Source organism: Nicotiana tomentosiformis, chromosome 6 (genome assembly GCF_000390325.3).
Source record: "Nicotiana tomentosiformis chromosome 6, ASM39032v3, whole genome shotgun sequence".
Taxonomy (NCBI): domain Eukaryota; kingdom Viridiplantae; phylum Streptophyta; class Magnoliopsida; order Solanales; family Solanaceae; genus Nicotiana; species Nicotiana tomentosiformis.
Window position 1 is genome coordinate 76,915,240 of NC_090817.1, and position 17,422 is coordinate 76,932,661.

Below are 17,422 nucleotides of genomic sequence, written 5' to 3' on the forward strand. Positions count from 1 at the left end.
TGAGTGCAATCATAATGATATATAAATACTCCAAAACCATAAAGTTTACTAGAATGTGTGCCAAGACCTGGTGTCACAAGTGTATGAGCACTAGTAGAATATACAAAACTCTAACTGATGTCTGAAGTAAAATAGACAGAAAATAAGTGCAAAAGAGAGGTTCTAGGTGCTGCAGAAAGGCTCAGGAAGCAGCTCACCACTAGGCCTCAGGGTAGCGGGGATGCGCGCCGGTGTGACCGCCAGATGCACCTGCCTCAGATCTTGCACGGTTAATGCAGAAGTGTAGCGTGAGTACATAAACAACATGTACACAGTAAGTATCAAATCTAGCCTCGAAGAAGTAGTGACGAGGGATCGACATCACCACTTACTATGGGCTAACAATAAAAATACAGTAATTCTCAATAAGCATGAGTTATGTAACTAATAATAATTACTCAATAGCAAGCAGGAAAATAAATAATTCTTTCACAAATGGTAAATCCCAAATCAATTTCTGTCTCATATAATTTTAACCTCTCAAGCCATGGAATAATATCAAATATAATTAAGCTCTGAGTATTATCATGTACTATTATATCGAGGTCGTACGGCCTGATCCAGAATAACGTGTACACTGCCAAGGGTCATACGGCACGAACCATAGATGCATCTATCTACTGCCGAGGCATTCTGCCCGCTCCACAAGAAGAGAGAATACTTTATGAACATTCGATTTAAAAGTTATTACAAGGCTAACACACAAAGAAGCACAATTTCTATTAACGGTCAAGTAACTCCCCCAAAACTCAAGTAAATGAAATTCGATCTTTTACAATTCCTTTATCAAGTTCCAATATAATTTAGGCACTTAAATTAACAGGTAGGGTGCAAAGATTACAAATATATTATGATTTGGGTCCTAAACTACTCGGACATAAGCACAATTATTAGCTACGCACGGACTCTCATCACCTCGTGCATACGTAGCCCCCCACAATTAGAAGCAAATAGTAATATAAATCGCCTAAGGGGTAAATTCCCTCTTGCAAGGTTAGAAAAGAGACTTACCTTGTCTCAAAGCTCGCTTTCCGGCCTCAAATTCACCTTAAAGCCTCAACTCGGTGCCGAACAATTCGAAACTAGTCAAATATTGTATAAATTAATCAATATACGCTCAAAAGTTAATGATTTAGCTATTAGTTGGAAGATTCTTAAAATTCACCCCCAGGCCCACGTGCCCGGATTCTGAAAATTTTCGAAGAAAGTTATTACCTATAACCTCACGAACTCAAATATATAATTTTCACTCAATCCCATAACCATTTTGTGGGTAAATCCTATCTTTATCAAAACCTAAGTTTTTCATCTAAACCCATAATTTTTACAATTTTATATGTTAAAATCTACCCATAATCTATGTATTTAACTTACATTTGATAGAAATTACTTACCTCCAATAGCTAGGTGGAAACCTGTAATGACTCGGCCGGTCATTTCAAGAGTTATAGCCCCGTTTCCCCCATTTCTGCTTCTTTTTGTGTTCTTCAGCTATATTGTGATATATCGGGTTAGTTGGTTCAGGTCCGTAGTGGTTTCATTGAGACACTTAGTCTCTTTATTAGAAGCTTAAGTTGAAAAAGTCAACCAGATGTTGACTTATGTGTAAACGATCTCGGATTTAAATTTTGATGGTCCCGTTAGCTCCGTTAGGTGATTTTGGACTTAGGAGCGCGTTCGGAATGTGATTTGGTGGTCGTAGTGGAATTAGACTTGAATTGGCGAAAATTAAAAATTTGGCGATTTTGGTCAGCAGTGGAATTTGATATCGGGGTCGGAATGGATTTCCGGAAGTTGGAGTAGGTTCGTGGTATCATTTGTGATGTGTGTGTAAAATTTGAGATCCTTCGGACGTGGTTTGATAGGTTTCGGCGTCGTTTGCGGAATTTGGAAGTTTAGAAGTTCTTAGGTTTGAATCTGAGGGTAATTTGGTGTTTTGATGCTGTTTTGAGTGATTCAAAGATTCGAATAAGTTTGTATGATATTATGGGACATGTTGGTCTGTTTGGTCGAGGTCCCGAGGGCCTCGAGGTGATTCCAGGTGGTTAACAGAAAGTTTGGAACTTGGAAAATGCAGTTGAAGCTACTGGTTCTAGTGTCTTCCGCACATGCGGAGTGGGAGCCGCAGGTGCGAGTCCGCAGGAGCGACTGAGGAGACGCAGATGTGGCCATGGAGGACTTGGGCTAGAACCGCAGGTGCGAAGGTATTTCCGCACCTGCGAGAGTCGCAGATGCGGGCAGGTATGCGCAGGTGCGAGGGGGAATCCGTAGGGGCGAGGTAGTTTCCGCACCTGTGATGGACGCAGATGCGTCTTGGAGCCGCAGGAGCGGATGCTAGGATTTTAAGTGAGTTCCACACCTGCGATGGAAATTTCACAGGTGCGGCATCGCAGAAGCGACAAAGGGACCACAGATGCGGTTTCACTGGGCAGAAAGTATAAATGGAGGATTTCGAAATTTTTCCTCATTTTCACAACTTGGGACATGGACTTAGGAGCTCTTGGGGTGATATTTGAAGGAAATTCAAGGGTTATCAGTGAGGTAAGTTCCTTGAGCCTAATTATCCTTAACTCTGGTGTTTTCTTGTTGATTTCTCACCTAATTAGCGGGGTTTTGACGTAAAAATTGGGGGTTAGGGCTTGGGATTTTGGAGAGTGGATTTTGGGAATTTGAGAGACCAAATGATGTCGGATTTTGATGAATTTAGTATGGTTAGACTCGTGAATGAATGGGCTTTTGGGTTTTGTTACTTTTATTGGATTTTGAGATGTGGGCCCGGGGGCTGGGTCTGAGTCGAATTCAAATTTTGACTCTAATTTGATAGTTTTCTTGTGCAGTGTCACAACCCAAACCGATGGGCCGCGACGGGCACCCGGTACCTTACTCAACCGAATACCAACGTAACGTATCTTTCGTATCATACTATCATAGGTAATTGAGCAGGAAAGGCTGTCGTGATATAAGTAGAATAAAACATGAGGAAATATTCAATATAAGATGACCCAACTTGATATACTGACTTATACATATGACGTACTGGCCTATAAGGCCATACCAATATCCGTATACATGACATCTATCTACAAGCCTCTAAGAGTACATAAATATCATAAAGGTCGGGATAGAGCCCCGCCATACCAGGAGAACTCTCAACCTTCTGTTGAGCTGATAGCCTACTAGGAGAACTCTCAACCTGTTTATCGGGACCTGCGGGCATGAAACACAGCGTCCCCAGGCAAAAGGGACGTTAGTACAAATAAAGTACCGAGTATGTAAGGCATGACAGTAGTATATAAAAGACATGAAAGAAACATGGAGTAAAGAACTCAACCTGAAATTCTGAATAGCTCTTTAAATCATGAAAATTTATAATGTCATGCATGTGCGTATAAATGTCATACCATGCATAGGTATATGCGTTCATAACATTATCAAGCCTCTGATGGCATCCCATTATATCATCTCGGCCACTGTGGGCAAAATCATCAACGTATACCAGCTGATCAGGTGGTGGTGCATATATAACGCCATAACCTTTTCCCATATCCCATATACATATAATATACGCGTATATAATGCCTTTTGTTCATGGGTCAATGTACATGTATAAATGCATGAAATGCATAAGAAATACGTTAATAAGATTTCTCGAATATCATAAAATCAATATGTCTTTCGGACAAACTTTATCAAATACGTATTTTTCTGAGACCCATGAACAGAGGATATAATAATAATTCACATGGGGAATCAAGAATATAGACACCCCTAGTATTTCTATGAATAGAGACATTTATGAAAGTTGCATATCTTGCTCGTTTCGTTTGTATTATTTAGATCATGCCAAAAGGAAAGAAGGGATAGCCTTAACATACCTTAACTTCGTTGAGTCCTTAATACCTTCCAAGAAATTCTTCAAACAACTAAATTCAATCTATCACATCATAATGCTGCGTAAAGGCTAAGTCCTCAACTTAAACTAGTAGCTCGTTTACGTAAATTTGGGCAACATCTCCCCTGTAACTAGGCCCTCCTCCAATACTATATACCAACAACAACAAGAACATAACAATAACAAAATGTAAGCATAATTTTGCAACCTTATCTCCATCACAATATACCACAAAACAGCCCACACACCCTAATCACTTCATACATAAAATGACAACTAAAGTAGTGTCAAATAACTTTAAAAAACTATAACGACGAACGACCAGCCCACCATTCCGTCATTATGTGGTATTTCTCCAAACCATTTATCCTCCAAAACTCTATTTAACAGTAGAAAACTATATAGCCCAAAGGTAACAACAGCCTACAAAACAGTCCACTACAAGTCAAATAACTCGAACTCACGGCTTCCGATCACCGTCTCGTGAGTTCTAACTATTAGGAAACAAATTTATCAACATTATTTGATATTTAAACACTTAAATACAGAAATTACACGTTTTATTAACTATGAAGTACCCTCCAAAACTCAAACTACAAAGAAAAAGAGAGGCGATATAGCGATACTTACGTCGTAGGGATCGTTTTATTGTTATCACTTCTTGATTCCGTGCCCGAGATGATAATATTATTTTATGCTCTTGTAGAGAGCTTAAGAGTAAAGTTAGGGGTGTTATTTGGGCTAGATCTCTGGAAAAATGGAGAAAGAGATGAGATGGGATGTAAATATCCCATATTTTTAAAAAGGCAAAAAGGTGTTACTTGGCACCCTGTGATTGGCCATTCTTCCAACGCATATAACTTTTTATCCGGGTGTCGTATAAACGAACAGTTAAGTGCATTGGACACTACATTCCAAGACCTTAAATTTTTATATAATATGTCCCAAAAAGACCTCATATAACATACGAAATATATTTCTCAAAAAGCTCTATTACATGGCAAATCCTTAGTCGGTGTTTCCGCAACTTTAATCCGATTTTTTTCAAACTTCATATTTTCTATACAAATATCATATATAGCCATATTATGACTTTAAAAGTATTTAAATCATGATTAACAAGTCGCATATTTATTACATCACCTTGGGACGCACAGGGTGTAACAATCTCCCCCCCCCCCAGAAACATTCGTCCTCGAATGTTAAACTCCCAGAAATCTATAGAAATTTTGGCAGAGTCTCCTCTGTAACGGTACTACTACCAACTTGTCACACAGCAAACCCAACAATACAAAACCACATAGGGCCACAATCATCAATAACACCAATGGCCTCACACGACCAATAACAATATCTCACATAAGAATCAAGTACCATATACGTACCTAAAGGTTGTGATGTCTTAGTCTGATCCTTCTCCAGAAGTGGAAACAAGTGAGGATACCTAGTCTTCATTTCTTCTTCAGCTTCCCAAGTTATCTCCTCTACATTATTGTTAATCCAAAGTACTTAAATCGAAGCTACATCCTTAGTTCTTAATCTCCAAACTTGTCTATCTAGTATATCAATGGGAGCTTTCTCATATGATAGATGCTCTGTAACCTGAACATCGTCAACTGGAATGACTTTAGAGGATATCCAATACACCTACGGAGCATAGACACATGAAATACTGGATGTACAGACTCCAATTTGGAAGGCAAGTTTAACTCATATGCTACTTGGCCTACTCTGCGTATAATCTTATAAGGTCCAATGTACCGAGGGCTAAGCTTTCCTTTCTTACCGAATCTCATAACGCCTTTCATCGGTGACACCTTTAGGAATACCCGGTCATCTACCTGAAACTTCAAGTCTCATCGTCGATTATCTGCATAGGACTTCTGATGACTCTGTGTAGCTAATATCCTTTCCCTTATAAGTTAAATCTCCTCAACTGCCTGTTATAGCAATTCTGGTCCTACTAACTTAGTTTCCCCAATCTCGAAACATCCTATAAGAGACCTATACTTTGGTCCGTAAAGAGCTTCGTATGGAGCCATCTGAACGGTGGAATGATAACTATTATATGCAAACTCAATAGGTGGAAGATGATCATCCCAGCTACCCTGAAGTCCATCACACAAGCCCGTAGCATATCCTCCAATGTCTGAATAGTACGTTCAACCTGACAGTCTGTCTGGGGATGAAATATTGTACTAAGACTTACCTGAGTCCCCAATCTTTTTTGGAAGGACCTCCAGAAATTACCTGTAAACTGAGCACCTCTATCTGAGATAATAGATATAGGGACACCATGAAGTCGTACTATCTCCCTAATGTGAAGCCTTGCATAATCCTCTGCTGAGTAGGTAGTCCTGACAGACAGAAAATAGGCTGCTTTTGTAAGTCTATCAACAATAACCCATATAGCATCGAACTTACGTTGGGTACGAGGAAAGCCTATGATGAAATCCATATTAATCACTTCCCATTTCCAAGTCGGAATCTTTATAGTCTGTAATAATCCACAGGGTTTCTGATGCTCAATCTTAACCTGCTGACAATTAGGGCACTGAGCAACAAACTCTGCTATATCCTTCTTCATTTCGTCCCACTAGTATATTCCCCTGATATCATGATACATCTTCATCGCTCCTGGATAAGTAGAATAACGAGAATAGTGAGCTTCTCTTATAACTTGCTGGCGCAACCCTGCCATATTAGAACACATAATCGACCTCGATATCTGAGGACTCCATCTTCTATAATCTCAAATGGTGTATTCTTCTTTTGAGGGGATGTATCTCTGTAATGAGCTAGCACAGGATTCTCATACTGGAGTTCTTTCACTTTAGTTACTAAAGAGGATGTTGCCGTGTCCTAAATAGTAACTCTGGTATCACCTGAGTCCAGTAATCGAACTCCAAGACTAGCTAGCTGATGAATCTCATGAGCTATCCCACACTTCTCTGATTGTAAATATGACAGGCTACCCCTAGATCTACGGCTGAGGGGGTCGGCTACTACATTCGCCTTCCCCGGATGGTATAAAATATCAACGCCATAGTCATTCAGTAGATCCAACCATCTCCTTTGGCATAAATTCAATTCCTTTTGATTGAAGCTATATTGAAGGCGCTTATGATCCGTATAGATATCAACATGAATGACATACAAATAGTGCCTCCACATCTTTAGTGCATGAATCACCGCGACTAACTCTAAATCGTGGGTCGGATAATTCTTCTCGTGCTTTCTTAGTTGTCTTTAAACCTAAGCAATTACTTTTCATGGTCGTTCGGCCACTTGTTGCATGAATACATGGTTTATCTCATTGCCCACAAATACTGAAATTTTCTGTAACTCATATGATCTCAAATATCATCTTTTGTTTTTTTATCGTTCATTAGCTACGATAGGTGCCACTTTCTTATAGAGTGCATACAATGTTGTAGTGAGACTGTTGTTACAAGATCATTTCTTCTTTATGTCACTATGCTTAAGTTGAAGCCTTCTTCCTTATTTCCTCAGCTAATCTTTCTTTATAGACTTAGGGGGGACCCTTTGACTCCTGTAAGGCTGCGATCTTATCACATCGTATACTCGAAAGAAATTTTGACATTCTTACTTGCCTATAATTATCCTTAATTACTTACCTCCACGCCCTTGTGCTCGTAAGGTTAATTCTGAACTGAAATTTTTGGACTGTCTTCTCAGTGGCACCATTTTTTTTTTCGTAATACTTATACGGTACCTTTAACAACCCCAACTCCTATCTGAATATTTCTCAAGGATTACGATGCCATCATATTTGCGAGACGGAATTCCCTATGTTGGGTTTCGCTATGTTTATCTTGCACAACTTGCAGATTTGTCTGTATCCTCTTGTTTAGCCATGGCTAGGTTCTTCCTGAATCAACTACTAACTACACGTTAGTCCATTCTCATATCTATATTCTGTGTAATCTCTATTGGGTTATATCCTTTGTCTTAACATACCCCGCACACTTACTCCTTACGTATCCAGTGTTCATTTGCACTTATTTATCAATAACATCTAGTGATGGAACCCTTACAGCCTCTCCCCGTCATCATGCTTACATAATGTTCTGGAGTCGTATCATATCCGTAGGATTTGAATAAATGCAATCCCATTCCTTTTGCCTTTCTACCACCTTCTTCCTTTACTATTCCATAGTTACCTTAACCACATAACTCCGACTTAATACCATATCATACCATCTTCCCCCTTTTATGGGAGTACTAACATTTATTGCTATAAAGATTTACCTATAAATGTTTCACTTCTTTATATTTAGCGTCTTTTCACATCTTCACGGACTCTTACTTGCCTTGCGGTAACCCTTCTGTACCAGGGATAATTTAATTTCTTACACATAAAGGTGACACTTAGTGTAACGGGTACACTTAGTCTATTAAGCTTAACTCTTCTCACAACGCTTGTTTTAGGGAAACATCTTGCTGAATGACCTTTAAAGGTTATTCTTCTATTGTCCATTCAATTATTATCGGAATGCGACCTCTGAAATTCTCACGATGTTAACTATTATCAAATCCTTCGGTCCCGAATTCATGTTCAGTTTATCGTATTCACTAGCCCATACTAATTTCTATTACTCTATGGTATAACTTTTCCTTCTGGTAATCATGTATGAGTCACTAACTCATTTCTCCAAATGGGGACATGACTTTATGGCTTATACTCTTTTATTATCTCAAGGCTTGTAACTTCTTGTCTTTTCCTTCACTTGACTACAGAATCTGTAGTCTTGTCATGTTTTGATTTACCGTTATCACCCATTTATCACATCTTACTCATAATATTTTATTTACTTTTTTCTTATTCTCCTGCTAATATTTCTGTCTATCACCTTATTATGAAAACTTCTTCAAAACATTCTTTCACTTTTAGCCTCCCTTACTTCATCTCACTGGCTCTTCGGAATGCCTAACATTCATTTTTTTTTACTCGGGGATGGAGTCATTCTAAGGTAAATATTTATCCTTTCTAGGATTCCAATGCCAATCTTTTGAAATTGCTGAACATTCTAGTATTCATATCTGATTGTACTATTCTAGAGTGCACCATTTGGGTGTCTCACAAGGAGAACCATTACCACATTTGCAATATCCCTCGGAAATATGAGCTAATGATAAAAATCCATCCACAATTTTGGGTTACTCTAACCCCAGCCGGATACTTATATCCCATCCTTCTCTTAAATTATATCTATTAGCTCCCATAGGGCATCACTGAAATAGGTGTTGTCAAGTGAATATATCTTTGTTATTGTTGAAAGTAACTCATAATGCTTATATTTCTCTGCCTAAATTGTAAATGCAGATAATCTTCACTAACTAGGTACCTCGTATCCTTCTTCACCTAGCTTCTTTTACTTGTTGAAACTTGTATCTACCTTCTGATTCTCGCGTTGCTTTTTACCATAGGGGTAGATAGATATTCATGCCTTAGGGCTCCTTATCAAGAAGCTCACACGTCGTAGTACACATATAATTTACTGAAGGCCTTACATTTACTCATCATAAGCATGGCGCAAAATCGAGTTCATCTAACCCAACTCTTCCACAGCCACATTCAATCTCTTACTTACTGTCTTTCTGGATGTAGATGTCGTTGTATAATGAATAAAATAGAACTTAGGAGTTTGAATTTCTTACAACTGAGCTCTACCACATGATCTAGAGTAAGAAGAAAGAGTGACAGTCCCAAATACCTCGTAGCCTCCTGCTTATAGGTGTAGTGCACAACACACCCATAAACAAGAATCTACTAGACACGGCTTGTAGACTCCCTAGGACAGAACTGCTCTGATACCACTTTTGTCACGACCCAAACCGATGGGCCGCGACGGGCACCCGATACCTTACTCAACCGAATACCAACGTAACATATCTTTCGTATTATACTATCATAGGTAATTGAGCAGGAGAGGCTGTCGTGAGATAAGTAGAATAAAACATGAGGAATACTCAATATAGGGTGACCCAACTTGAAATACTGACTTATATATATGACGTACTGGCCTATAAGGCCATACCAGTATCCGTATACATGACATCTGTCTACAAGCCTCTAAGAGTACATAAATATCATAAAGGTCGGGATAGAGCCCAGCCATACCAAACAATACATATTCAAATCATACAGACCAAATAGGCAACTCCGGAGCAAGTGGAGTGTACAAACACCTTCTACTGAGCTGATAGCCTACTAGGAGAACTCTCAACCTGTCTATCGGAACCTGCGGGCATGAAACGCAGCGTCCCCAGGCAAAAGGGACGTCAGTACAAATAAAATACCAAGTTTGTAAGGCATGACAATAGTATATAAAAGACATGAAAGAAATATGAAGTAAAGAACTCAACCTGAAATTCTGAATAGCTCCGTAAATCATGAAAATTTATAATGTCATGCATGTGCATATAAATGTCATACCATGCATAGGTATATGCGTTCACAACATCATCAAGCCTCTGATGGCATCCCATCATATCATCTCGGCCACTGTGGGCAAAATCATCAACGTATACCAGCTGATCAGGTGGTGGTGCATATATAACGCTATAACCTTTTCCCATATCCCATATACATATAATATACGCGTATATAATGCCTTTTGGTCATGGGTCAATGTACATGTATAAATGCATGAAATGCATAAGAAATACGTTAATAAGATTTCTCGAGTATCATAAAATCAATTTGTCTTTCGGACAAATTTTATCAAATACGTATTTTTTTGAGACCCATGAACAGAGGATATAATAATAATTTATATGGGGAATCAAGAATATAGACACCCCTAGTATTTCTATGAATAGAGACATTTATGAAAGTTGCATATCTTGCTCGTTTCGTTTGTATCATTTAGATCATGCCAAAAGGAAAGAAGGGATAGCCTTAACATACCTTAACTTCATTGAGTTCTTAATACCTTCCAAGAAATTCTTCAAAAGGCTAAGTCCTCAACTTAAACTAGTAGCTCATTTACGTAAATTTGGGCAGCATCTCCCCTGTAACTAGGCCCTCCTCCAATACCATATACCAACAACAACAAGAATATAACAATAAAAAAATGTAAGCATAATTTTACAACCTTATCTCCATCACAATATACCACAAAATAGCCCACACACCCTAATAACTTCATACATAAAACGACAACCAAAGTAGTGTCAAATAACTTTAAAAAACTATAACGACGAACGACCAGCCCACCATTCCGTCATTATGTGGTATTTCTCCAAACCATTTATCCTCCAAAACTCTATTTAACAGTAGAAAACTATACAGCCCAAAGGCAACAACAGCCTACAAAACAGTCCACTACAAGTCAAATAACTCGAAATCACGGCTTCCGATCACCGTCTCGTGAGTTCTAACTATTAGAAAACAAATTTATCAACATTATTTGATATTTAAACACTTAAATACAGAAATTACACGTTTTATTAACTATGATGTACCCTCCACAACTCAAACTACAAAGAAAAAGAGAGGCGATATAGCGATACTTACGTCGTAGGGATCGTTTTATTGTTATCGCTTCTTGATTCCGTGCCCGAGATGATAATATTATTTGAAGCTCTTGTAGAGAGCTTAAGAGTAAAGTTAGGGGGTGTTATTTGGGCTAGATATCTAGAAAAATGGAGAAAGAGACGAGATAGGATGTAAATACCCCATAGTTTAAAAAAGGCAAAAAGGTGCTACTTGGCACCCTATGATTGGCCCTTCTTCCAATGCGTATAACATTTTATCCGGGTATCGTATGAATGAACGGTTAAGTGCATTGGAAACTACATTCCAAGACCTTCAATGTGGTATATAATATGTCCCAAAAAGACCTCATATAGAATACAAAATATATTTCTCAAAAAGCTCTATTACATGACAAATCCTTAGTCGGTGTTTCCGCAACTTTAATCCGATTTTTCCCAAACTTCATATTTTCTATCCAAACATCATATATAGACATATTATGACTTTAAAATAATTTAAATCATGATTAACAAGTCTCATGTTCATTATGTCACCTTGGGACGCACAGGGTGTAACATGGAGTTGCCCCCTAGCCTATATTGATTGTATCGTATTGCTTGTGGCTAGATTCGGGATGTTTCGAGGCCGATTTGAGAGGCAAGGGCATTTCGGACTAGGATTTTGCTCGGTTCGAGGTAAGTAACGTTTTCAAACTTGGTTCTGAGTGTTCGAAACCCCAAATTTTATGTTATGTGAATGGTATTGAGGTGACGCACATGCCAAGTGACGGGCATGCGGGCGTGCACCATGAGAATTATGACCTGGGTGATTCCAAGGCACCGTTTAGTAACTCTATCCTATTGATATCCATGCTTTCTTTATGTGATAAAGTAATTGAGCTGTAAATTATGCTATATATCATGTTTAGGCTTTATGCTAGTATTGTTGGGACCCTTAGTGGTCGATTCTTGCTGTCATCTCATTATTTTTATTAATATTCCGTACTCAGTCATGTTCATGCATTTTTATATCATATCTCAGACTCAGTTAATTATTGATTTATCATATCATTGTCCGGGATGTTTTCATGACATTGTGAGCCCGTGGGTGAGACTGTAGAGATTTATGACTGAGTCAGGCCGAGAGCCTGGTTATGAGTGACAGTTATGGCATCGGGCTGCATGCCCCAGCAGTTATTCTGATGATTATGATAGCGCTTGGGCTGTAAGAGCCCCTCCGAAGTCTGTAACACACCCCCAGTTAGCGCGGATGATATTATTGAGGGATGGATTTCCCTGGACATGGATTTGTCCGAAGTACTTGATACCTGGAGATGGATTTCTCCACAGGGTTGGATTGCCCTTTTTCCTCGGTACTGGGCGACTTTCAGTCAGTGTTGTATATATTTCAGGAAGGATTTCCCTGGGCCGGATGGCCATATACAGTACCGAGTGGTTGAATACTTGAGAGTGGAGCACATGGTACATTTCATACAGTCTGTGCATTAGCATGTAGAGATAGCTGAGTTGTATACCTTACACTGTTCAGATCTGTATTTCCTTTGCTGTTTGAGCTGTATATTTGACTTGAAAGCATGCCTACGTTTCTGCACATTTATTTCTGTTATACTTGTTGAGGTTGAGTTCGTCACTACCTTTCAGTCCAAAGTTTGGACTTGTTACTTACTGAGTTGGTGTACTCACGTTACTCCCTACACCTCGTGTGCAGATCCAAGTGATACCGGTCGTAGCGGCGATTGCTGATTGAGGATCCTAGAGTTTTGGAGACTATCAAGGTAGTTGCACTGCATTCGCGGGCCTTGACTCTCCTTCTTTATCTCTGTCGTACTTTTATTTTATATCTCTAGACACTATAGCATACTGTATTTCTAATCTAGACGCTCATGTACTCAGTGACACTCTGGTTTTGGGATGGATTGTATCACTTTGGGATTTTCTTATTTTTCCAACAGTATTATTTTAATGTTAAATGCTTCCGTTAACATTTTTAAACTTATGGTTGTTGGTTTTGGGTTATTGAGTTGAGGATGGCCTAGTTCCACGATAGGCGCCATCACGACGGTTGATTTGGGTCGTGACAAAACCCCTTTCTAAGAAGCTCCAAAATCGCCCAAGAAGTGACAGAAATGGGTCAAAAAAAGGCCTAAGTCCCGTAATAAATGAACCTTTCTGCCTCCAAGACTTTCGCATCTGCGGTCAATGGCTCCGCATCTGCGGCACCACATCTCCGGACCACGGTCTGCTTTTGCGGAAAGCTTCAGGTCCAGCACTGGCCTCTTTTGCGAAGAGGAGACTGCATCTGCGAGCCCGCTTCTGCGGCTCGCCTCTCGCTTCTGCGGCTCCAGGCCTGGACGGCCCCTTCGCACCTGCGGCCCTTCCCTCGCAGAAGCGAGGCCACTTTGGTGGAACCCTCGCTGCTTCTGCGGGCCACAACCAGCTTGCCTAGACTGCTTCTGCGGCCAAGTGATCGCACCTGCGGGCTCGCATCTGCGACCAGATGCTCGCAGGTGTGGGCACACCAGAACTGGTGCACCAGCAGCACCTTTCAAGTTCTAACTCAATCTGTGCTTTGTTCGTATTGCACCCGAGTCCCCCGAGGCCTCGTTCAAACATACCCACAAGTTTAAAATCATGTGACGAACTTGCTCGGACCTCCGGAATGCGGAAAAAAATACCAAAACTAAGAATCACACCCCAAACCAAATTGAATCAAATATGAACTTCAAGTTCTTCCAACGTGCTCCGAACGCGCCAAATTATACCTAAACTATTCGGAATGGCACCGAATTTCGCATGCAAGTCTTAAATCACCATACGGAATTATTCCCAGGCTCAGAATCATGAACGGACCTCGATAACACCAAAACCTACTCCAAACCAAATTTAAAGAACTTTTAAACCTTCAATACGCCAGCTTTCAACTTTATGCGCCGAAACGCTCTCGGGTAATCCAAAACTCGATCCGAACATACGCCCAAGTACGAAATCATCATGTGAACCTATTGGGACCGTCAAATCCCGGTTCCGAGGTCATTTACTAAAAATATTAACCCAAGTCAAACTTAACCCTTTTAAGCTAATATTAAGGAACTAAGTGTTCCGATTTCAACCCGAACCCTTCCAAATCTCGAACTAACCATCCCCGCAAGTGAGCACATACGAGGAGTCTTATTTAGGAAAATAGAGATCTATAAAGCAAAATAACCGGTCGAATCGTTATAATAAATGTCTTCCAAAAACAGGAAAAAAAAAGTATAAGCATAATAATTAGCCACCTTCCAATAGCTAACAAAGGTATAAAACCTTGTCTTATTTATATTCTCTATTTTAGAAGATCATATCACAAATGCTCACCCAGAAAATATATAACAACTCGTTACCTCGGGTTTCAATTGCAAGACTCAAAATCACCACATATATCTTGTTTAATACACAAGATAGTAAAAAGATACTAAACTGTGAATTTGGTCGACATGAATTTGCATATTTTAGCTTGCCAAGCACATATAATGTTATACGTTCAAACAATGAATCTGAGATGCACATATCTAATTGGATTATTAGAGTAACTGTACATATGTCAAGGTCAGTACTTTATTTAACTAACAATAAAAGTTTTCGCTAAATTCATTTAAGGATATTCATCATGTCAAAATTGGTAGAAAGCTTACGCACCTGTTAAATATTTCAACTTGTTCTTTGTTGACTTGAATATGGTGCTGATGAAGGTTGATCAACCAGTAAGCTTATAAGATGATCATACTTAGACTCAAAGTCGTCCATACGTTTTTCTAGAGATTCTTTTGCTTTTTTAGTTACATTCAGCTCGATCTGTAGTGATTCTTTTTCTTTTTGAGTTGCATTTAGCTCAATCAGTATTGCAGCCCTTGAGGAGCTACCGCCTTTTAACTCCTTAGTGGTTATACCACCTCCTAATCCAACCACATGACTCTTATTTTGAGGTCCGAAGTACCTTTCTACTACCTCGATATTCGTAAGAGACGGCTTAGATTGTACCAGTTCTTGTATCTCAGCCTATAAAATACAAGAAAAATTAAAATAACAAAATACATCAAAATAAAATGAAGGATGTAAAATGAAGTTCATAAATAAACATACATATTTTTTACTAGCTTCAGGTTCTACAAGGGTGTCGTCTTTCTTGTGAGTCTCAAAGAAGATAGTCGCCATGTTCGGTAAATTACCGTCTTTGCCTCCCTTCACATTTAAATAAACAAGTCAAACAAAGTCGAGGTTTCTTTATAGGATTGCACTGTGCACTTACCAGTTCGTAAATAATTTCTCTAATCGGCTTGCTACCCGTACGATGAGGCATTTTCAACTTAAACCTATTGATCGAGTTTCTAATACTTGTTTCCTATATTAAGAACAAACCATTGAAATCATGAACTGTTACTTGCAATAATAAGAAGTTAAAAAGTAGTTATGAAGTCTTACCTTAAATTTTTAACTTAAAAAATACTCCTTGACCAACCATTCCCAATCACTCTTGTCTACCTCCTTCGGGACATCTTTTAGAGGTTCATGCAATGGCTTAAACTTCACATACATGTGCAATGATCCTCTCCAATTGGTCCATAACTTTCTCATATAGTTTAAGACATGATATCTTTGATGATTCATGTCATCACTGTCAAATTTGTCCTAAAATATTTTGCAAAATCATTAATCAAGAAAGTAAAAAATTTCATGTAAACTAAAAATATAAAATTTAACCAATAATTCGAGCAAATACAGCAAGTATCCAGAAGACCCTCGGTTCAAGATAGATAAAAGGAAAGGACTTGAAAATTATCAAAAAGGCAAATTAGTAATGCAGCCACTTTGCCATGAATTAATAATATAAACTAAATATGTATTGTAGCTCGCCATAAAATCTACAAAGGCAATTCATGTTTTAAACATCTGTTTATAGAATAGATTCTAAAACCCCTCCCTCCCACCTCTTGCCCCACCCCGTGGCAGACAAACACAAAAAAAAATGGATGTAGTCCACATTATGGCATATTCAAAGTTTAGAATACGTACTAGGTTCAGTTAACATCTCTAAGTTTCATCAATGAACCTAACCTCTGTAATTGTTACATTTAGAGAGGGAAAACACAACTGTGTATGCACAGAGACAAGAAATGTGAGAGCTGCATAACTCCAATATTTTATTTAGATGCTACAGTTCCCAAACCCAAGCAATTAAACCAAACAACTCATTGTCCTTGCCCATTCTAGGAGAGCCTTCTACTACATGAGATACCAAAGTTCACAAAAGTACAAAGATCTTGGACAGGTAATAAACCTGTTATAACACTTTAAATATTTTCATGCGGCATGAAAGGAAAGTCCAAAGCTAGATATATTGGTAACATGAAAATTTAATAAGATGTAACTTTCTAGGTATATGTACAATAATGAACATAAAAGCTACAACTATGAACGACTAGAGAAAATGTTCCTTTGTTTTCCAAGTTCAAATGTTGTTATTTTGATGTGGTGAAGGTTAGAAATTTCAATTAGTAAGGATGACAGAGTGGGACCCTCTGTTTCCTTACTAATTGAAATATTCCTGATGCCACTCAGTTCCTAATATCCAAAGCCACTCAGGACATTGCCTTCATTCATAAATTTTGAACTATGGAAGAGAGGGTGTGCTGCTAAATATGGCCAGCTAAACTTCTCTTTCTCAAGAGTGATTTTCCATGTTATATCCCATGTCAAATTTTCCTGAAAAGAGCAATTCAAACAAGAAAGTATTGCTTTAATAGTGCTTTAAATACTTACCGTAACAGCTCGCCACATGTGTTTCAGCTTATCTTCTCTGAAGTCCTTCCATGAATGTACTTGCAATGGACACATATTACGATCACGAACTAATATACCCAAGTGTCTCGAAAATGAGGCTTGATGCCCGACAACCCGATTGTGGTAAAAGTTGACTCTAAACTTCTTATT

The 17,422-nt window shown here is 38.7% G+C and overlaps 1 protein-coding gene across 5 annotated transcripts; it reads right to left on the reverse strand.

Moving 5' to 3' along the window:
- Positions 1 to 17,410, reverse strand: LOC138893345 (uncharacterized). 5 transcript variants are annotated; one of them, XM_070177499.1, is made up of 6 exons: positions 17,252 to 17,410; positions 15,914 to 16,120; positions 15,741 to 15,833; positions 15,575 to 15,673; positions 15,131 to 15,490; positions 1 to 249 (listed from the first exon to the last, which is right to left on the reverse strand). In XM_070177499.1, exons 3-5 carry the CDS (start codon positions 15,789 to 15,791, stop codon positions 15,143 to 15,145), a joined length of 498 nt encoding a protein of 165 aa, XP_070033600.1. In that variant the 5' UTR covers positions 15,792 to 15,833; positions 15,914 to 16,120; positions 17,252 to 17,410; the 3' UTR covers positions 1 to 249; positions 15,131 to 15,142. The 5 variants fall into 5 exon arrangements, 3 of the variants coding, with proteins under 3 accessions (XP_070033600.1, XP_070033599.1, XP_070033598.1); XM_070177498.1 differs by having other exon boundaries at positions 1 to 260; XR_011408693.1 differs by lacking the exon at positions 1 to 249 and having other exon boundaries at positions 14,990 to 15,490; positions 15,575 to 15,669.
- Between the last annotated feature and the right edge of the window lie 12 nt (positions 17,411 to 17,422).